The following is a 16,434-nucleotide window of genomic DNA, read 5'->3' on the forward strand; positions in this document are numbered from 1 at the left end:
GAATTGGTCCTTTGTCAATATATTTGTCCGCTCGAAAGTAGCTCGAAAAAGGAGTCCCCAAGGATCTAGCCCTAGGTGGATATTTAGAACTACTTGCTTATTACTGAAGGTTGAGCGTGCCCATTTTTAGAGCCCCTGCAAGTGGCTGAAGTGGACCTAAATTGGGACCCCTTGAGTGGCCGATTGTGTACAGCTCTACTGCAACCTTCGTGTACCATCATTGGCTAGATGCCATATCCAATCTATTCATAGCTGCGCTACATTTATTCAGGTTGAAGGATCGTTCATTTTTGTCCTGCGTTAGCTCTCCGCTTTAGCACTGCCCATTCTCTGCTATGGCAGGCGCCGAAGCCTGCTTTGCCCAGTCCTGCTTTGCCCACAGTCCTGCCATGGCAGGCCCTCCGGCCCAGAATTGGGCCTTTGTCAACTTTTGTCCACTCGAGAGTAATTGATAGAGGAGTCCCTTGCTATTACTGAAGGTTGAGCGTGCCCAATTTTAGAGCCCCTGCAAGTGGCTCAAGTGGTCCTAAATTAGGACTCTGCAATGGACTAGTACATCATTTGGGATGGTATGCGATGTCCTGGCTTAAAATGTAGGATGGTATATCGTATCCTGGTCTATAGAATAGGACAGTATCCGATATCCTGGCCCACGGATCTAGGATGGTATATCATGTACCAGTCCACAACAGGTCAGTGCATAATATGATAGACATAAGGTACTGTTATATAATAGGATATCCTATCATGTGTCAGTACGCAATTTGATATCCAAGACAACCTAGTACATTCTGGGATAGTATATGGTAACTTGGTACACTCTTTGGCATAGTCCATCATAAACTGGCTCAGATAATGCTAGTCCCAAAGGTCGCTCATCTCTGGTGACAGTTCAGCCCGGCCTTGCTCGAACGGTTGTTCTCAAGGCATTCATCTTTTCCCTGCCGTTCTGATAACCGGCAGCGCCTTGCTGTACTATCGAAGTGGCTACAGCATTTCTTTTCAGGCACACCTTAGATGCGGAGGAATTTTCCAGGCAATCAGGTGTACACCCTGAGATGCTGAGCTGGCAGTATCGACTTGCTTTCAGGCATGTTTGTGACGCCAATCCCCAGCTTCTGCTTGCGGGGTACCTGGTTCGAGCTGAGGACACGTCTTTGATACGGGATGGAGCAAAGGACTGTAGGTCAATGTTAGTTGGAGACTCGGCCGTGAGGATGTGTTGGATTCTTGTGAAGCAAGAGTATATAGGGGTACAGTATAATGCCCGAACCTTGCTAAGTGGAAAATGCCTTCTGATATAGAAAACTGAAGCGATGTGCTCGCCCTTGAACCCACCCATCATGTCCATCATCACGGAATCTTCAACCTTAAGCCTATAGCTCCCAACGCTCGCCAGTCTCTCGAAGACTTGCTTATCCTCATTGAATCACACCTCGATTGGCAGCCAGTCAGCATTAGCTCGGATTTCAATGGACACGGTGGAGGCGCACTACGTGTAATCCATGGATACTATGAATCTATGTTATCTGCCCGAACCCATCTCAACCTAGGGTGGAAATGAGATCACAGAGTCACAAAGCCACGCATGACCTGCGCGGCAGTCCCCGCCAGGCTGACGGTGTCAACCTTCGAATCCTTGTCGAGACCAACCTGCACGGTTATGTTGCTCTCCCGCCCGATCTCCACGCCTTGCGTAACCTCGTAGCGAGTCAGCGCCCCCGCAGCGCCGCTCTTGAGGCTGAGGTAGCTGCACAGCGCGGAGGCGGCGCTACCGGTCGCGGGATCCTCGAACGACTTTTCGATCATGCGAGTGCGCAGTGAGACAGCGTTGCCACCTTCCCCCGTGCTGGTACGGACGTAGTAGTACCGTCCGATGAAGCTGTTGCGCCAGCCCTCGTCGAGGAGCTCATCCGTGGGGAAGACGACGGTGCTACGCTCCACCCTGGCTAAGGCCTCGAGGGATGGAAGCTCCACAAGGATGAAGGACATGCCATTGACGATGCTGACGACTTTCGCATCGAGCTCAGCCTGGCGGATGGTATCGTCGCTAGAGAGCTCTGGGAGCGAGAGGTCTAGGTCCCTCGGGCACTTCGCGTGGAGGCGGACGTCATGGGGGATACCGGCCTGAACGGCACTTGGGCCGGTCTGGGTAATCTCGATAGGACCTGCCTTGGTGATGACAGTTCGCACGCCCAGGGGTAGGAGGGAGACGGCGGCGCCAACGGTCGGGTGGCCAGCGAAGGGGATCTCACGGTCAGGTAGGAAGATGTCGATCTTGCGTTGGTGTTTGTTGACATCATCTCGGGGATCGACATCGTGGACAAAGACTGTCTCTGAGAGATTGAACTCGCGGGCGATGGCTTGTTTCTGCTCTTGGGTTGGTGGGCCCGGAAGAGAGGCGGGAATGGTGACTACGGCCAGGGGGTTGCCCTTGAATGGTGTGGTGGTGAAAACATCGAGGGTGACGAAGGGGAGTTCCATAATGAGTTGCGTTCTTCTGTTGTTGTCGATGGTCTTCGCGGTAAATAGCAGGCTGGAAGATGCTATCGGATGGTGTGAGATGATTGGTTCTGACTTGCAGACGCAAAGATGAAGATGGTGGTTCGAGGATGGGTGCGGGTGGAGAGTTGAGTTCCACCTGGAGACCGTGATGGCGGTTCAACCGAATCAAGACGAGGTGAGATTGAGGTCCTTCCCCATGGCATCATCCTCCGGTGAACGTTTTATAGTTTCCCTTCTCGGGGCGCGCGTTGGTCAAGGTGAGTCATCGTGAGGGGTAGCTACGATAGCGGCCTCAGTTACAAGTTGCTGACATTGCCTAGAGGCAATCTGATCTAGGTGCACCAGGCGATGGAGCAAGCAGGTAGAGCGATCTGGAGAGCCCGACTCTGCGACGTACAACAAAGATGGGATGTAATTAGCTACAGAGAGGCACTTAGCAAATTTCGTGTACTTAATTATGGTTGAAAGCCGCTGTGAGGCCATCAAAGGGTATTCTGTCGGCCCATTCCTCCCCGTGATTTATATGCGTTCTGATGTAGATTATCGATGGTCTACTGTACCTTATTTTCGATCTAGAGGGACTCACGACGCAGCTACATGCGTTTCCGAAGAAGAGTTTTGTCTTTTACTGTGGCAACTTTGATGGGGCATGTGCTGGGAAAATCGGGCCCATCTGGTCCGCAGGCTAAACCGAGGTGGAAGCCACGTATGGAAGCGGACTGGAATGCTTGCCTCCAGCGCTCGAGGGCCACGATAGCTGGGTGCACTCGGTCGTCTTCTCGACAGACAGCCAGCGGCTCACATCAGGTTCAAACGATAAGACTATCAAGATCTGGGATGTGGCTACAGGTGCTTGCGTCCAGACACTCAATACGATGGGCAGAGTATGTTTTGGCTACCTCCGGAGTATCGAGAGTCAAGTTTTGCTGTGGCGGGACTGACAGTCGCCTCTGGTTGCGGCTCAGGTCGTGCATTAGTGATGCAGCTCTCAGCAAATGGGCCATTAATATTGGCGGCTGGGCCAGGTTTGAGCGGCGCGCAAAAGTGTAACCCCTGCCAGGAAGACCCCGACGAGACGGCGGCGTGGCAGATGTGGTTAACTTCAGTGTTGACTGCCGAGCCGATGCGGATAACAAGAAAGTCCCACGACGGAACGAGAAAGCGACCCATCAGTGGTGTGCTGAGAACGGCCATCACTGTCCGATGTTAAATTGACATGGCGGGGAAGTGGACCCAAGTGCTTCACCTGTAACCCTAACGTAATCCACAAGCGACCCGCCCATACAAGCGACCCGCCCACTTTCTTCCCTCTAAACAAATCCTCAATCTTTTCCTTCATTCTCCCACCATTACCTCTTATGGCGCAATCTAAAGAACACGACCTTATCTTAGCGCTAAACGCGCTTCAATCAAACCCGAAAATAAGTGTTCGAAAGGCTGCATCAATCTATAATGTCCCACGTACAACCCTCCGAGACCCACGACGTGGCGTAGAGCGCAAACGTGATACCCGACCACATAACCAGAAATTGACCCCGTACGAAGAGGAGAGCATCGTACGATACGTAATCGACCTAGATTCGCGATCATTTCCGCCGCGACTTAGTGGTGTTCGAGAAATGGCGGATCGACTCCTCCGCGCACGCGACGCGCCGCGCGTCGGAACGAACTGGGCTACAAACTTCGTACGACGACGACCTGAGCTCCGAACGCGTTTTAATCGAAGAATCGACTATCAGAGAGTCCTCTGCGAAGATCCGGACGCGTATCGCGCGTGGTTTTTACTCGTACGAAACATAATCGCGAAATACGGGATACACGACGACGATATCTATAACTTCGACGAGACAGGCTTCGCGATGGGCAAGATCTCCCGCCGAGACTGTCGTTACAACCTCCGATCGACGCGGCAAGCCAAGAGCCGTACAACAGGGGAATCAGGAATGGGTTACAGTAATCCAGGGCATCGGGGCGTCCGGCAATTCGATCCCGCCGTACATCATCTTCGCAGGCAAGGTCCACCTCGACTCGTGGACGTCCGAAAGCCCTCTACCGCCTAACTGGGTAATTACGCTTACTGAAAACGGCTGGACGACGAACGAGAAAGGCCTAGAATGGGCAAAGCACTTCGACTTTTATACAAAGAGCCGTACGAAGGGCGCTTACCGGGTCCTCATTCTCGACGGCCACGAGAGCCACCACTCGGTCGATTTCGAGCTGTACTGCAAGGACCAGAATATAATCACGCTCTGTATGCCTGCTCATTCGTCGCATAAGCTCCAGCCTCTCGATGTCGGGTGCTTCGGACCTCTAAAACGGGCGTACGGAAACGAAATCGAAGATCTTATGCGGGCGCACATTACCCACATCGCGAAGGAAGACTTCCTCCCAGCCTTTTACAAGGCGTACGACGCTGCAATTTCGAAGTCAAATATACAGGCAGGCTTTAGAGCGACTGGCCTAGTACCGTACGACCCGGAATACGTCATTTCGCAGCTAGATGTGAAGCCTCATACGCCAACACCGCCAGGTTCCTCTACAGGCCTCCCGCCACCCTGGGTCTCGAAGACGCCAAACAACCCGATTGAAGCCGAGGGTAGGGTTAGGGTCGCAGACTGAATACATCAAGAATCGTATCGTACGGCATCAGGGTAGCTCTCCTTCATCAATAATTGCAAGCTTACGGCAGCTAAATAAAGGAATCGCAATGATGGTGCACGAGCAAACCCTTGTACGCCACGAACTCGCCGAACTTCGAGATGCAAATGACCGCCTTAGCCGCCGTCGCCGTACAAAGAGAAAGCAGCTACAGAAAGGAGGATCCCTAACAATTAATCAGGCAAAGGACTTGAAGGATCAAATCGATGCGACGCAGCAGTTACAGGCAGAAACGAGTCAGAATAGTGGTCGCGCGAGGAGGACAGAGACACGCGCGCGACGCTGTGGCGTCTGCGGGGAGCCCGGTCATAATGCGCGTACGTGTCAGAAAGTTGAGTCTATCTCTGAAGAAGAGGATTCTAAATAGTTTTGATTAATTTGAGGCGTTGTGGTTGAATGCACTTATACATTGTCGTGTAAGTGCCTAGAAAGTGGGCGGGTCGCTTGTGTGGGCGGGTCGCTTGTGGAGTACGTTAACTCGGACTGTCGCGCCATAATGTCTGGTGAACTTGTTTGGATTGGCCTCAAGGGCTCCTTTCCTCCTGAGGATCATCGCACCTATATCTTGGTCTTTCTTCGTTCATGATCGTGCTCAACTACTTTGAAGTCCCAGAATACCACTATTCGCCTAATGATGCTGTCACCAGTATCCTCGAGAGGCTAAAAATGCACCAAGATCTGAAACACTGCATTATGTGAACCTTCTCGGCATCTTGTCTCCACTTTCCACCATGTCCCAAAATAGGCGCGTCTGAAACCAAAAGATTATGTCACTTCTCCGTAAAAGGATGCTTGCTGAGCCTCTGACCGGTGTCAACCCTCTATATTCGGGTTCTCAGCGCGAATCTTCCCTCTCCAATTGGCGCTATCAAAGATGTGACATACGTTCGACAAATCCCCGTAGACTGCAAGACAGGCAAGTGATCACTATATGACAAGTGGTACTGCTTTCCATGCATTGACACAGCGAGTCTCTGCTTTTCAAATCAGCCATGGACGGTAGATGCATTTTGTGTCACAAGAGACGGTCCTCTAGACAGAAGACACAGGACACTGTCGACCGCTACATATGCTCCAGGCGAATTGCGGGTGGATCAAGAACTTGATTAACCCAGTAACGCATAACAGCTCATGCCCCGTAAAGGTCGAGATTCACTGCTACCCACAAAGTCCCAGTGCAAGTCCAACGTCTTGCGAACCAACGAAGGAAACTACACTACACCCCCAGCATCCCATCGCGGAGCTCCACGGCCAGGAAAGAAGATGCCAGCCATTCAGAGATCATCCGCGCGTAAACTTCTTGACGAAACCAACCAGGCCCGACCTTGGCGGGTCTAGCAGAGCAGGCAGCCGCGCCTACGAACTATACTAGCAGGCTTCATACGATTATCGCCTGTCATCCACAAAGCCGTTTTCCAAAAGACGGGGCAACGCATGCTTCTTCCATGCACGACCCATCCGAAGGATTACGAGGCCAGGTCTCCATATTGAGTGGCCCTGCAGAAGCTGCCCCCCCCTCTAGCGTAAGGCGAGAAGTCGGCCTAGAGTCAAAGAAATGCCAGCACTTATCGGTATCCCGTAATCTGATAGTTCACCAACGGTTACGAAAGATCTACTTAGCTTCTCAACCTGCGCGGTTGCAAAAGTTGACTCAATTCACTCGACGATCTCCTGCGTCTTCCTACCTCTAGCCTTTCTCATTTTATTGAATGATAAGGTCTTGCAACCATGAGATTAGCCGGTTAGGATTCTGCTATGGCTTGAATCAATAAGCTATCTAGTGGAATAATTATCGCGTTGAAGAATGATAATACATCCTCTCACTGTATATCTTGATCTCACACCGTCTCTCGTGATATTAAGTGCCCTCTTTCATCCTTATATACGCTTCAAAGGCATCATTATCTTACAGATATCTAAGGTATTGTACTGGAAGCTGAAGGAAGCAACGCTCATATAAAGGTCCCGGGCCGCAATGAGAAGGCTAGGTCGTCACATCGTTGGGGGGCTATCCTACACAGATCACAGACTAAGGAATCAAAGTCTGTGTGGCAGCTAACACCACCCGAAGACGATAGCGCTTGATAATTGAAGAGTTGTCATATTGAGAAGCCTGATATATTGTTCAATGCGGGGGGCCGGCGGGGGTACCGTTGGTAACCCCGTACCCCGCGTAGCTACCCTGATGGAACACGGAGCCTTCTGAAAGACCAAGCAGCTAGAAGCTAATGACTGAGATAGAGGATGGGCCCGACACTAATCAAGTCAGTTCTCCTCTCGCCGGTTCATTGGTGAGGACCGAAATTCTGCTGTCTCTTTTCACTGTTTGACGTCTCAGGGTTGTTCCTTCATGAAAATGGCCTGGATAAAATGAATAAGGGCATCAACATCCGCCCTTGTGGACATAGCACCTACACTTGCTCTTACCACCCTGTGTAATACATGAATGGTTAGCCGTTAAAGATAAAAAAATCTCCGATGTGACGTGGACATTACCGCCGAAACAACGGGAGGACTAGGTGCTGAGAGCACAGTACTGATAACACTGATAACAACGTAGAATAACGTAATCCACGGGTGAGTGTGAGCCACACGGGTCAGTGAGCCACTTTTCAAGTACTCGTACGACAATGTATAAGACAATTCAACCACAACGCCTTAAATCAATTGAAACTATTCAGAATCCTCTTCTTCAGAGGCAGATACAACTTTCTGACACGTACGAGCATTATGGCCGGGCTCGCCGCAGACGCCACATCGCCGCGCGCGCGTTTCGGGCCTCCTCGTACGACCACTATTCTGACTCGTTTCTGCCCTTAACTGCTCCGTCGCATCGATTTGAGCCTTCAAATCCTTTGCCTGGTCAATCGTAAGGGACCCTCCTTTCTGTAGCTGCTTTCTTTTCGTACGACGACGGCGGCTGAGGCGGTCGTTCGCATCTCGAAGTTCGGCGATATCATGGCGCATAAGGTCCTGCTCGTGTGCCATCATCGCCATCCCTTTATGAAGCTGCTTAAGGCTTACGATTATAGACGACGGTGAGCTATTCTGGTGTCGTACGATGCGATTTTGGAGATACTCCTTCTGCGATTCGGCCTCGATCGGGTTATTCGGCGTCTTTGAGACCCAGGGGGGTGGTAGTCCAGCAGAACCTGGTGGTGTCGGCGTACGAAGCTTTATATCTAGCTGCGAAATCACATAGTCCGGGTCGTACGGTACTAGGCCTGTCGCTCGAAAGCCTGCCTGGATGTTTGACTTGGTTATCGCAGCGTCGTACGCCTTATAAAAGGCTGGGAGGAAGTCCTCCTTTGAAACGTGGGTTACGTGCGCCCGCATAAGACCTTCGATTTCTTTACCGTACGCCCGTTTTAGAGGTCCAAAGCACCCAACGTCGAGAGGCTGGAGCTTATGCGACGAATGAGCAGGCATACAGAGGGTAACAATATTCTGTTCCTTGCAGTAGAGCTCGAAATCGACGGAATGGTGGCTCTCGTGGCCGTCGAGGATAAGGAGGCGGTGGGTGCCCTTCGTACGACTCTTTGTATGGAAATCGAAGTGTTTTACCCACTCTAGGCCTCTCTCGTTCGTCGTCCAACCGTTCTCTGAAAGCGCGATTACCCAGTTGGCCGGTAGAGGGCTATTCGCGGTCCAGGAGTCGAGGTGGACCTTCCCTGCGAAGACAATATACGGCGGGATCGAATAGCCGTACGACGCGATACCCTGGATTACTGTAACCCATTCCTGATTCCCTTGTTGTACGGCTCTTGGCCTCCCGCGTCGATCGGAGGTTGTAACGACAGTTTCGGCGGAGATTTTACCCATTGCGAAGCCCGTTTCGTCGAAGTTGTAGATATCGTCATCGTGGATCCCGTATTTCGCGATTATATTTCGTACGAGCTCAAACCACGCGCGATACGCGTCTGGATCTTCGCAGAGGACTCTCTGATAGTCGATTCTTCGATTAAAACGCGTTCGGAGCTCAGGTCGTCGTCGTACGAAGTTTGTAGCCCAGTTCGTTCCGACGCGCGGCGCGTCGCGTGCGCGGAGGAGTCGATCCGCCATTTCTCGAACACCACTAAGTCGCGGTGGAAATGATCGCGAATCTAGGTCAATTACGTATCGTATAATACTCTCCTCTTCGTACGAGGTCAATTTCTGGCAGGGTGGTCGGGTATCGTGTTTCGCAGCTCGGCCGTCTCGTCGTCGTTGGAGGGTTGCGCGGGATACATTATAGAGTAATGCAGCCTTTCGTACGCTCAATTTTGGGTCAGATTTAAGCGCAGCTAGCGCTAGAACCAAATCGCATTCATTTGATTGTCGTACCATGATTGTTGGTGGAGAAATAAGGAAATGAAGGTTATCTATTCAAAATGGGGGAAAAGTGGCTCACTGACCCGTGTGGCTCACTCACCCGTGGATTACGTTATTCCTATACTAAAAAGAATACGTACCCAGTAGGTGACCCATGGAGGACACCTTTGGCTGATCTGCCACATATGTGGCCTGCTTGTAGTGCGCGATGCAGCATCCATGGCTCATACCCAAGGACTGCGTAAATCCCCCCAGGATTGCACACTCCTACATTCTCAATGTCAGCATCAAGAGTATCATCATTCCAGTTATCGGTTCACTCGTGCATTGCCCAACTCACCTCCTGACCTGACATATATTCCGGCTTGATTCGCAGCTTCTTCAACTTCCGTAAACGGAACGTATTTCCCATCATAACCGATGATATTGAAAGCAACTGCCGAGCCATGTCTGGAGGTGCTCTCGACGGAGACATCGTCTTGCTTCGGGTGCTTGTAATGATAGATTTGACACATCAACCGCCCATTGTAGTGCCGCAGCGCCATGAGCCCTTGCTGCAACCGCGTTGTAAGATAATGTGTATGGTCAGACACCACCTCCATCGAGATGAAAAGTCGCTTGTGCGAATCGATGGCTTCGCCAAGGGCAAGGATGCTATGAAAAGGGAGAGTCCCATCCTCCAGCCCTTCATGCAGCTTATCATCAGGTCCTTCTTGGCCCTTGGAACGGTGAAAGACGTCATCGATCACACCGACAGCTTCGACGGTACCACCTCCGAAATATCTCCTCAGACTCAATATGTGGCCAGACTCTCTGCGGACAACCAGTGCCCCTACATCTGGGAAGCCGAATATCTTATAGAAAGAGAGGCACGTGTAGTCCGGTGATGATGCTGGATTTGAAAACACTCGGGACATAGGAAACGTCATGGCTAACGCTGCCGCATCCAGCAGCGTGTATGTATTCTGTAAGTCGTCGGTATGGCGCATGTGCCCTGCCCACTCCAAGGGCAGTCGCCTGCCAGTCAGGTTTGATTGGGCCGGGTACGCAAACAACCCTAAGGAGTGGCGATCTGGCCGTTTGACATCGACAGTAGCTGGCCGACGCAGCCATTCTTCGACCTCTTCGTCACTTTCGAAGCAGTGGGACTGGTTGTTCGACCACTCACGAACTCCAACGAGGCTGGTATGGGCGTCCCTGTGATACCCGTACCAGAATGATTTCGAATGTGTCTTCTCTCCCAAGTCTCGGAAGACTTCCCCTACCAGCTTGATAGCTGCCGTAGCATTTGCGACAAAGACAAAGTCGAAGTGTTCCGGATTGGCACCCAGGAAGTCAAGCGTCTTAGCGCGGACGTCCTCAACGACATTGCTAGAGAGCCTCGCGGGAGCATTTTCTGAGTGAGGATTTCCGTACAAGTCTGTCAGCATCTTCTCGGTAAAACTTTCGATCGCCGATTTCGCATATATCGTGGCTCCACTATGGTCAAGATATACTCCTATTGCAATATAGTTCCAGGTTAGCTGTGTCGAAGAGACTTCCCTTTGTGAGATGACTTTACGATTAGCTATGCTTGGGAGTTCTTAGCAGCTCACCGACGTTCATATGCGGATACTCAGCCGGTCTAAGCCGATCGACATTCTCGTTATATGCCCCGGCCATCTTGCCGATGGAGCACATGCTGACAACTCAGCCTAACGAAAGCCTAAAGGTTACTCTAATCGGTACGATGTCAGTGTCGTCCCCGACACTGAGCAATCAAAATCGGACATGATGAAGACGTGCAGACATCGACGAGTATTATACATGGCACTGTAGTCAAGCCCTGATTCAGATCGCTTTCAACCTATATTTGTTTACAATCGATAGTTGATGTATGGTCTTGTCTCCCGAGCAGACGATAGCGGCCCCGCCTTCTAGCGCGCCTTTCCTTTCCGGAAGTGCCACCACACCCTTGGACAGCCTCGATAGCTGATTGACTATGGGAATATACTACTGTATCGAGGAAAGTAGTCCATCTCGTCCTCGAGCAAACCTGCCATGGGCTTTCCGAGCAAGTGCAGTCTGACCTGGAGCTCAAGTTCCTAGGAGAACTTACAAACTACAAAGCAACGTCCTCAGTATGTTTATTTCCATTTCATAATCTCTCCTGCCACACAGAGAGCACTCCCACGTCTATTTGCTAGGAGGCGCTGAAAGATCACGCGATTTCAAGGCTGGTACATTAAGAGTGTATACTCTGGTACGATGCCTAAGACTCATATTTCGCTGACGGCCTGCGACAAATGGCTACATTCGTGCCAGAGCCTTGGGTCACCTTCAGAAGCGAGGAAGCTTGACCTTGCCAAGGAAGGCGTCAGCAAGCCAAGCACCAGCAGGCGGCTAGCTGGAATTGTGTTGATTTTGGAAATGGGGTCACGATGAACGGTATGCTAAGCGATCTGTGATACTGCTTCTCGAGCTTCAAAGAACTCTTCTTCCCTTTGCCCGCGAGCAGTCACTCGAGTTGGCCATCGACCACGTACCTAATAATGCTACTAGAGCTTGTGGAGACGCGATCTGCGCGATTAACACAACGTAACGGTTACATATCGTACCGATGGATATGTCGACGCGCTTTGACTCGAACGGAGCGAGCGAAGATATGACTCGTGCGATGCTATCGAACAAGACGGCAGAAAGGTAGAAATATACAACACCCCACGGTGCAGACATGTTAGTTCTGGGACATCTTTTCAACCTGCCGACTCCGTCATTGGCGGTACATTAGCGTTGCTACAAATGACCTGTCTGGAGTGACCAGACCCGAGAACTCCATAGCGGATCCGGTACCTGCAGTTGCTTACTCTATCATTCCAACGTCCCGACGCAGCATTTGTTGATGATTCTATCCAAGCCTCGAAGCTGTACCTGTGCGACTCAGGCGCCATGCACGGTATGTAGTCAGGTGGGAACAACAACTCACGCGATACATTTGGGTGCGCACCAGTGGATGACCGTGGCACAGAAGCGTCAGCTCAGGTTCTCGCCGCATCGTTGGGTTTGTGTTGATTGTCGAGACTGTGCTTGTACGGCAAGGCGTCGTTGAAGGTTGAGCTAGGAGGCGTGGCTTGCGGAAGCTAAGGGACCCGCTGCGGGTCTTGCTCTCCCCCACAGAGGATCTCAGTTCATAACCGCGACAAAACTCTCGATCATGCGGTGGCGCAGCGCAGAGACATCTCTACGGAATATTGATTACGGCATTATTCGAAGGTAGGTAGCGCGTATGACTCGACTTGCCTCTACCCAGATGACACATTTTCTTCAGGCATAAAGTGAGGTTGGAGGAGAACGACTCGGGCGCCGTTGGCCCCACTTTACAGGTTCTCCTGCCTCTGCCGCCACGCCCCGCAACAACGGTACCCGACTCACAAGGCGCCCAAGACCTTCTCAACTTCCCTCGGGATTATCATGCCGATCCTCATACTGCCGCCGAGCGAGCTGTAGCGCATCAACGTTGCAGTGATGTTGCGACTCACGAGGGCGGTCGAGATACGTTCTGAATGATGAGGCACGACCCCACGAAACCATTGAAAAGAGAGGGACGCGAAGATTAAAAGCGTAAGACTGACTTCCTATCTTTATTCCAGGCCACCATAGTGAAAGCGACAGAAGCTGGCAGATTAGAACAGTGAAGTATAGGAGAAACGGAGGAGCTTACAATGCTATTTGATTGAACGGCTTTTACGCTGCGCTTGAGATGTCTGCCGATGAATTGAATCGATGGCTTTTAGCTAGAAAATTACTCGCTCTCAATGTGATAGAGATACTCCAGGCTTCTAAGGCGCGGTCAGTTAATGCTCCTATGAGACTGTTGCGGACAGAGACCCTCCGTTGCCGGGACGTTGCACAATACGTTTCGTTTCGACATGAATGTCTCTATCCGACACGAAGTTGACTTCTGGTATGCATTCTAGTGCTGGTCGAAAGCGGTGCTGACGCGCGGCAGTATGCAGTCTCAAGGTACCTGAGCCGCCGTATTGCACCCGCAACGTAACGCCTGAGTTACTGAGCGGAATATGATCAAGTTACTCGGACTATTTCAGCCGCCGCCTACTCAGAATGCCGCTCAACTGGGAGAGTTGTAGAACAAAAACAGCATCTGCTGTGACCATTTGGTAGTTAATCATCCCTATGTCCGCGGCAGTCATGAGTTTACAGGAGCCGAAATGCGTGGGTCGAGCCTCGGGGTGACAGGCTGTGACTTAAGTAAGCCCTTGGTTACTATGACCTTCTTGATGTGCGCTGCTATGGAGTGCATCTTCCAACAAGTTACTGATTCCAACGGCACCTGTGGTTTTACGAACCATATTTGAAGGCGAGGTGGGCATTTTCTTGTCTGCCCTAGATTCCTGTACCATTACATCTCGCTTCTCGACGAGCTTTGCGCGAGCCTGTATCATTAAACTTACGTTACATGCTGGAGAACTCCCAGGTGGTCCTGGATCGAGATGCAACCGACTGTTACTTGTCACGTTTGCTCCCGCATCAGGAACTACGTAAGAACAGATAATTCTCTCCTAAAGCAGCTTCGCTATCAGCGAGAGAACGGCATCAAAAGCGAACGTATCTCCCAGCATAGCGCACAACCACAGCTTTGAAGTCTATCACCATTGCCAGTGTCCTTCTAGCTTGTGCTGTCGCTGCGGACCTCCACGGCCACGAGCGCTACCGGCGGCATCCGAAACAGCGCGTTCACGCGCATAACAAACGCCATACATGTGAAGAGAACTTGGCGGCCACGCCTAGTTCTGGACTCGTCATCGTATCCAGCGCAGACTCCATCTCCTCTGCTAGTGAACACATAGCGCAAATCGCGGCCGCCACATTAAGCGCTGTAGTGGGTTTCTCTGTGGCTGCCATTTCGGTTTCTGGTGCTCCCGAAGAAACCCCCGAGTCGGCTGCTAGCAGCGAACGCACTTACTCCACTACCGGGGATATCACTTACTATGATGTCGGTCTTGGTGCTTGTGGATATGATGATTCTGCGGAGAATGACACGGGTTTGTTCGCTGCTATGTCTGAAGAGTTCTGGAGCAGCATCAGCACGCTCACCAATGCCGGCTCTAGCCTGCCTAGCCACCCTCTTTGTAACAAGAAGGTCACACTCTCTGCCCCGGATGGCACTGAAGTGGTTGTCACTGTGCGCGAGAAGTGCCCCGGCTGCGCCATGGAGGCCATAGATGTCAGCAAAGCTGCATTTAAGGCTCTTTTTGGTAACCTAGATATTGGCCGAACTAAGGTTAGCTGGAGTGTGAGCTGGTAAGTCTACCGTTCTGGCCTTCGCTGCCACTCCGATTCGTGGAGCTCCCATCGGTGTCATCCATTAGACAAAAGAAACACGTGGCTTCCTCGGCACCCATCCGCATTTCTCTTTCTGATAGGTGGCGATCCCCCATCGCAACCTTCTCTATTAATCCACAGGAGTTTCTATGCTCTAAAGAGCCTTGCAACAAAACCGAATAAGTGCGCATGTCTAACCCTATCCTGGAACTGCTGAGCGCTTCTGTCAACTGGGGCATGCTCGCATGCACTGCACCCGCAGGCCTTCTCCAAACTAGTGAGTCGCTACCAAAGGGAGAAGAGACCGTATTCTTTGACCACATAGCAGGGCGACCCGCATATTTACTAGGGAAGATAGTGAATCACCTTGTGTCTGAAGCGATTTGTACAAGTTCCTTCAAGAAGACTATTAGACGACGAGTGGATTAACAACATCGCAGGAATAAATCATGACGCGGTGTGGGTGTGGTCCTTGATGAGTCAGCGGCGCCAAGACTTAGGACTGTGCTAAGACCAACGTAGCTGTGCTATTGCAGGTCAGACCACACCCACCAAACGCAAACGATGAAGGAGAAAGAGATCTAGCTCGTTGTATTTCCTATAACTATATACAGCTTTTAAATTTCCACCCTAGACGTCATTCAAGTTCTTAATGCCGAGTTAGTGATTGAGCTCTCGATTACCAAAAACCCCAGAGCATGCTGTCGCAGAAAAGCCTGGAACATGACTGCCACACCTCCGGCAGAAAGGTGTGCACATCCGACCAGAACGCGGACGAACGAGAGCAACGCGAGGGATGATGCGATAGCATAGATCTGACGGCACCGGATGCAGGGTTCGCCCGTGGACCCGGTCAGATTGTGCATCAGCTCATCAGCACAAGGAGTTGCGCAATTCGCGATCCTGGCAACTCGTGCTGCTGATTGGCGCGACCCCTCATCGACTGCACCAATCCTACGGGGCTCAATAACGCCTGCCGATGAGATGAACGCAGAGAGAACCTTAATTAGACGTCCTTTCAAAGGGCCTTGCGCGCGGCTCTTTCTAGATCTTCCAATACTTGGCCGCACGTGCCACCACATGAGCTGGACAACTATGGTGGGTCGAATTACCCGTCTTTCCTTGCGGCCGGGAACAGGCGTGAGGTGAGGTCCCTGAATTATTTAGGTGCCTCCGTCCCGAAGGGCGCCCGTCGACGGTCGCTGCTTCGACGTCCTGCGGCAAGGGGCACCGGTGCAAGGCCATCCCTGCAGCGGTGAATCACGCTTGAAGGTGCAGGACTCCACTTCTGTGTTATCAACTCGACGCCAGCTGACTGGCACATCATGTTCTATGGCTGTCTCAGTTCCCGACTTACCCTTTCCGACAAGGCTGGGCTGGGGTTAGACGACGCCCTTCCCGCCGAGTAATGGCGACCAGGCATCCCGCCCTGCGGTGGTGGCCGACGTGTGGAAGTTCCCTCGGGCAAATTGTGGCGCAGGCAACCACCGGCCCATGCACCTTCAACAGGCACACACCGTAGCACTTGCATCGACCCCACTAACCGAGCACGTGAACAGGGGTCCTGATGTGCTGTGCCTTGGCGTGACTAGGAGGCGCCCCACTGCAGCCTGCTGGTCGTCCTGGGTGCAGACCAAC

The 16,434-nt window shown here is 51.8% G+C and overlaps 3 protein-coding genes across 3 annotated transcripts; 1 reads left to right on the forward strand and 2 right to left on the reverse strand.

Annotated features, from left to right (window-relative positions):
- Window positions 1–1,566: 1,566 nt before the first annotated feature.
- Window positions 1,567–2,484, reverse strand: B0I36DRAFT_256358 (phenazine biosynthesis PhzC/PhzF protein; the record flags this gene model as incomplete). The annotated part of the gene is made up of 1 exon (XM_046150933.1): window positions 1,567–2,484. The coding sequence occupies one exon, from the start codon at window positions 2,482–2,484 to the stop codon at window positions 1,567–1,569; it is 918 nt and encodes a 305-aa protein (XP_046004707.1).
- A 7,298-nt stretch (window positions 2,485–9,782) lies between these two features.
- On the reverse strand, window positions 9,783–10,904 carry B0I36DRAFT_355856 (pyridoxal phosphate-dependent transferase; the record flags this gene model as incomplete). The annotated part of the gene is made up of 1 exon (XM_046157485.1): window positions 9,783–10,904. The coding sequence occupies one exon, from the start codon at window positions 10,902–10,904 to the stop codon at window positions 9,783–9,785; it is 1,122 nt and encodes a 373-aa protein (XP_046004708.1).
- Window positions 10,905–14,425: 3,521 nt separating this feature from the next.
- On the forward strand, window positions 14,426–14,779 carry B0I36DRAFT_256403 (RlpA-like double-psi beta-barrel-protein domain-containing protein-containing protein; the record flags this gene model as incomplete). Its single annotated transcript, XM_046150937.1, has 1 exon — window positions 14,426–14,779. A coding segment is annotated over one exon (354 nt), but the record flags the coding sequence as incomplete, so codon positions are not given.
- Between the last annotated feature and the right edge of the window lie 1,655 nt (window positions 14,780–16,434).

Source organism: Microdochium trichocladiopsis, assembly GCF_020744255.1.
Source record: "Microdochium trichocladiopsis strain MPI-CAGE-CH-0230 chromosome Unknown B0I36scaffold_14, whole genome shotgun sequence".
NCBI lineage: Eukaryota > Fungi > Ascomycota > Sordariomycetes > Xylariales > Microdochiaceae > Microdochium > Microdochium trichocladiopsis.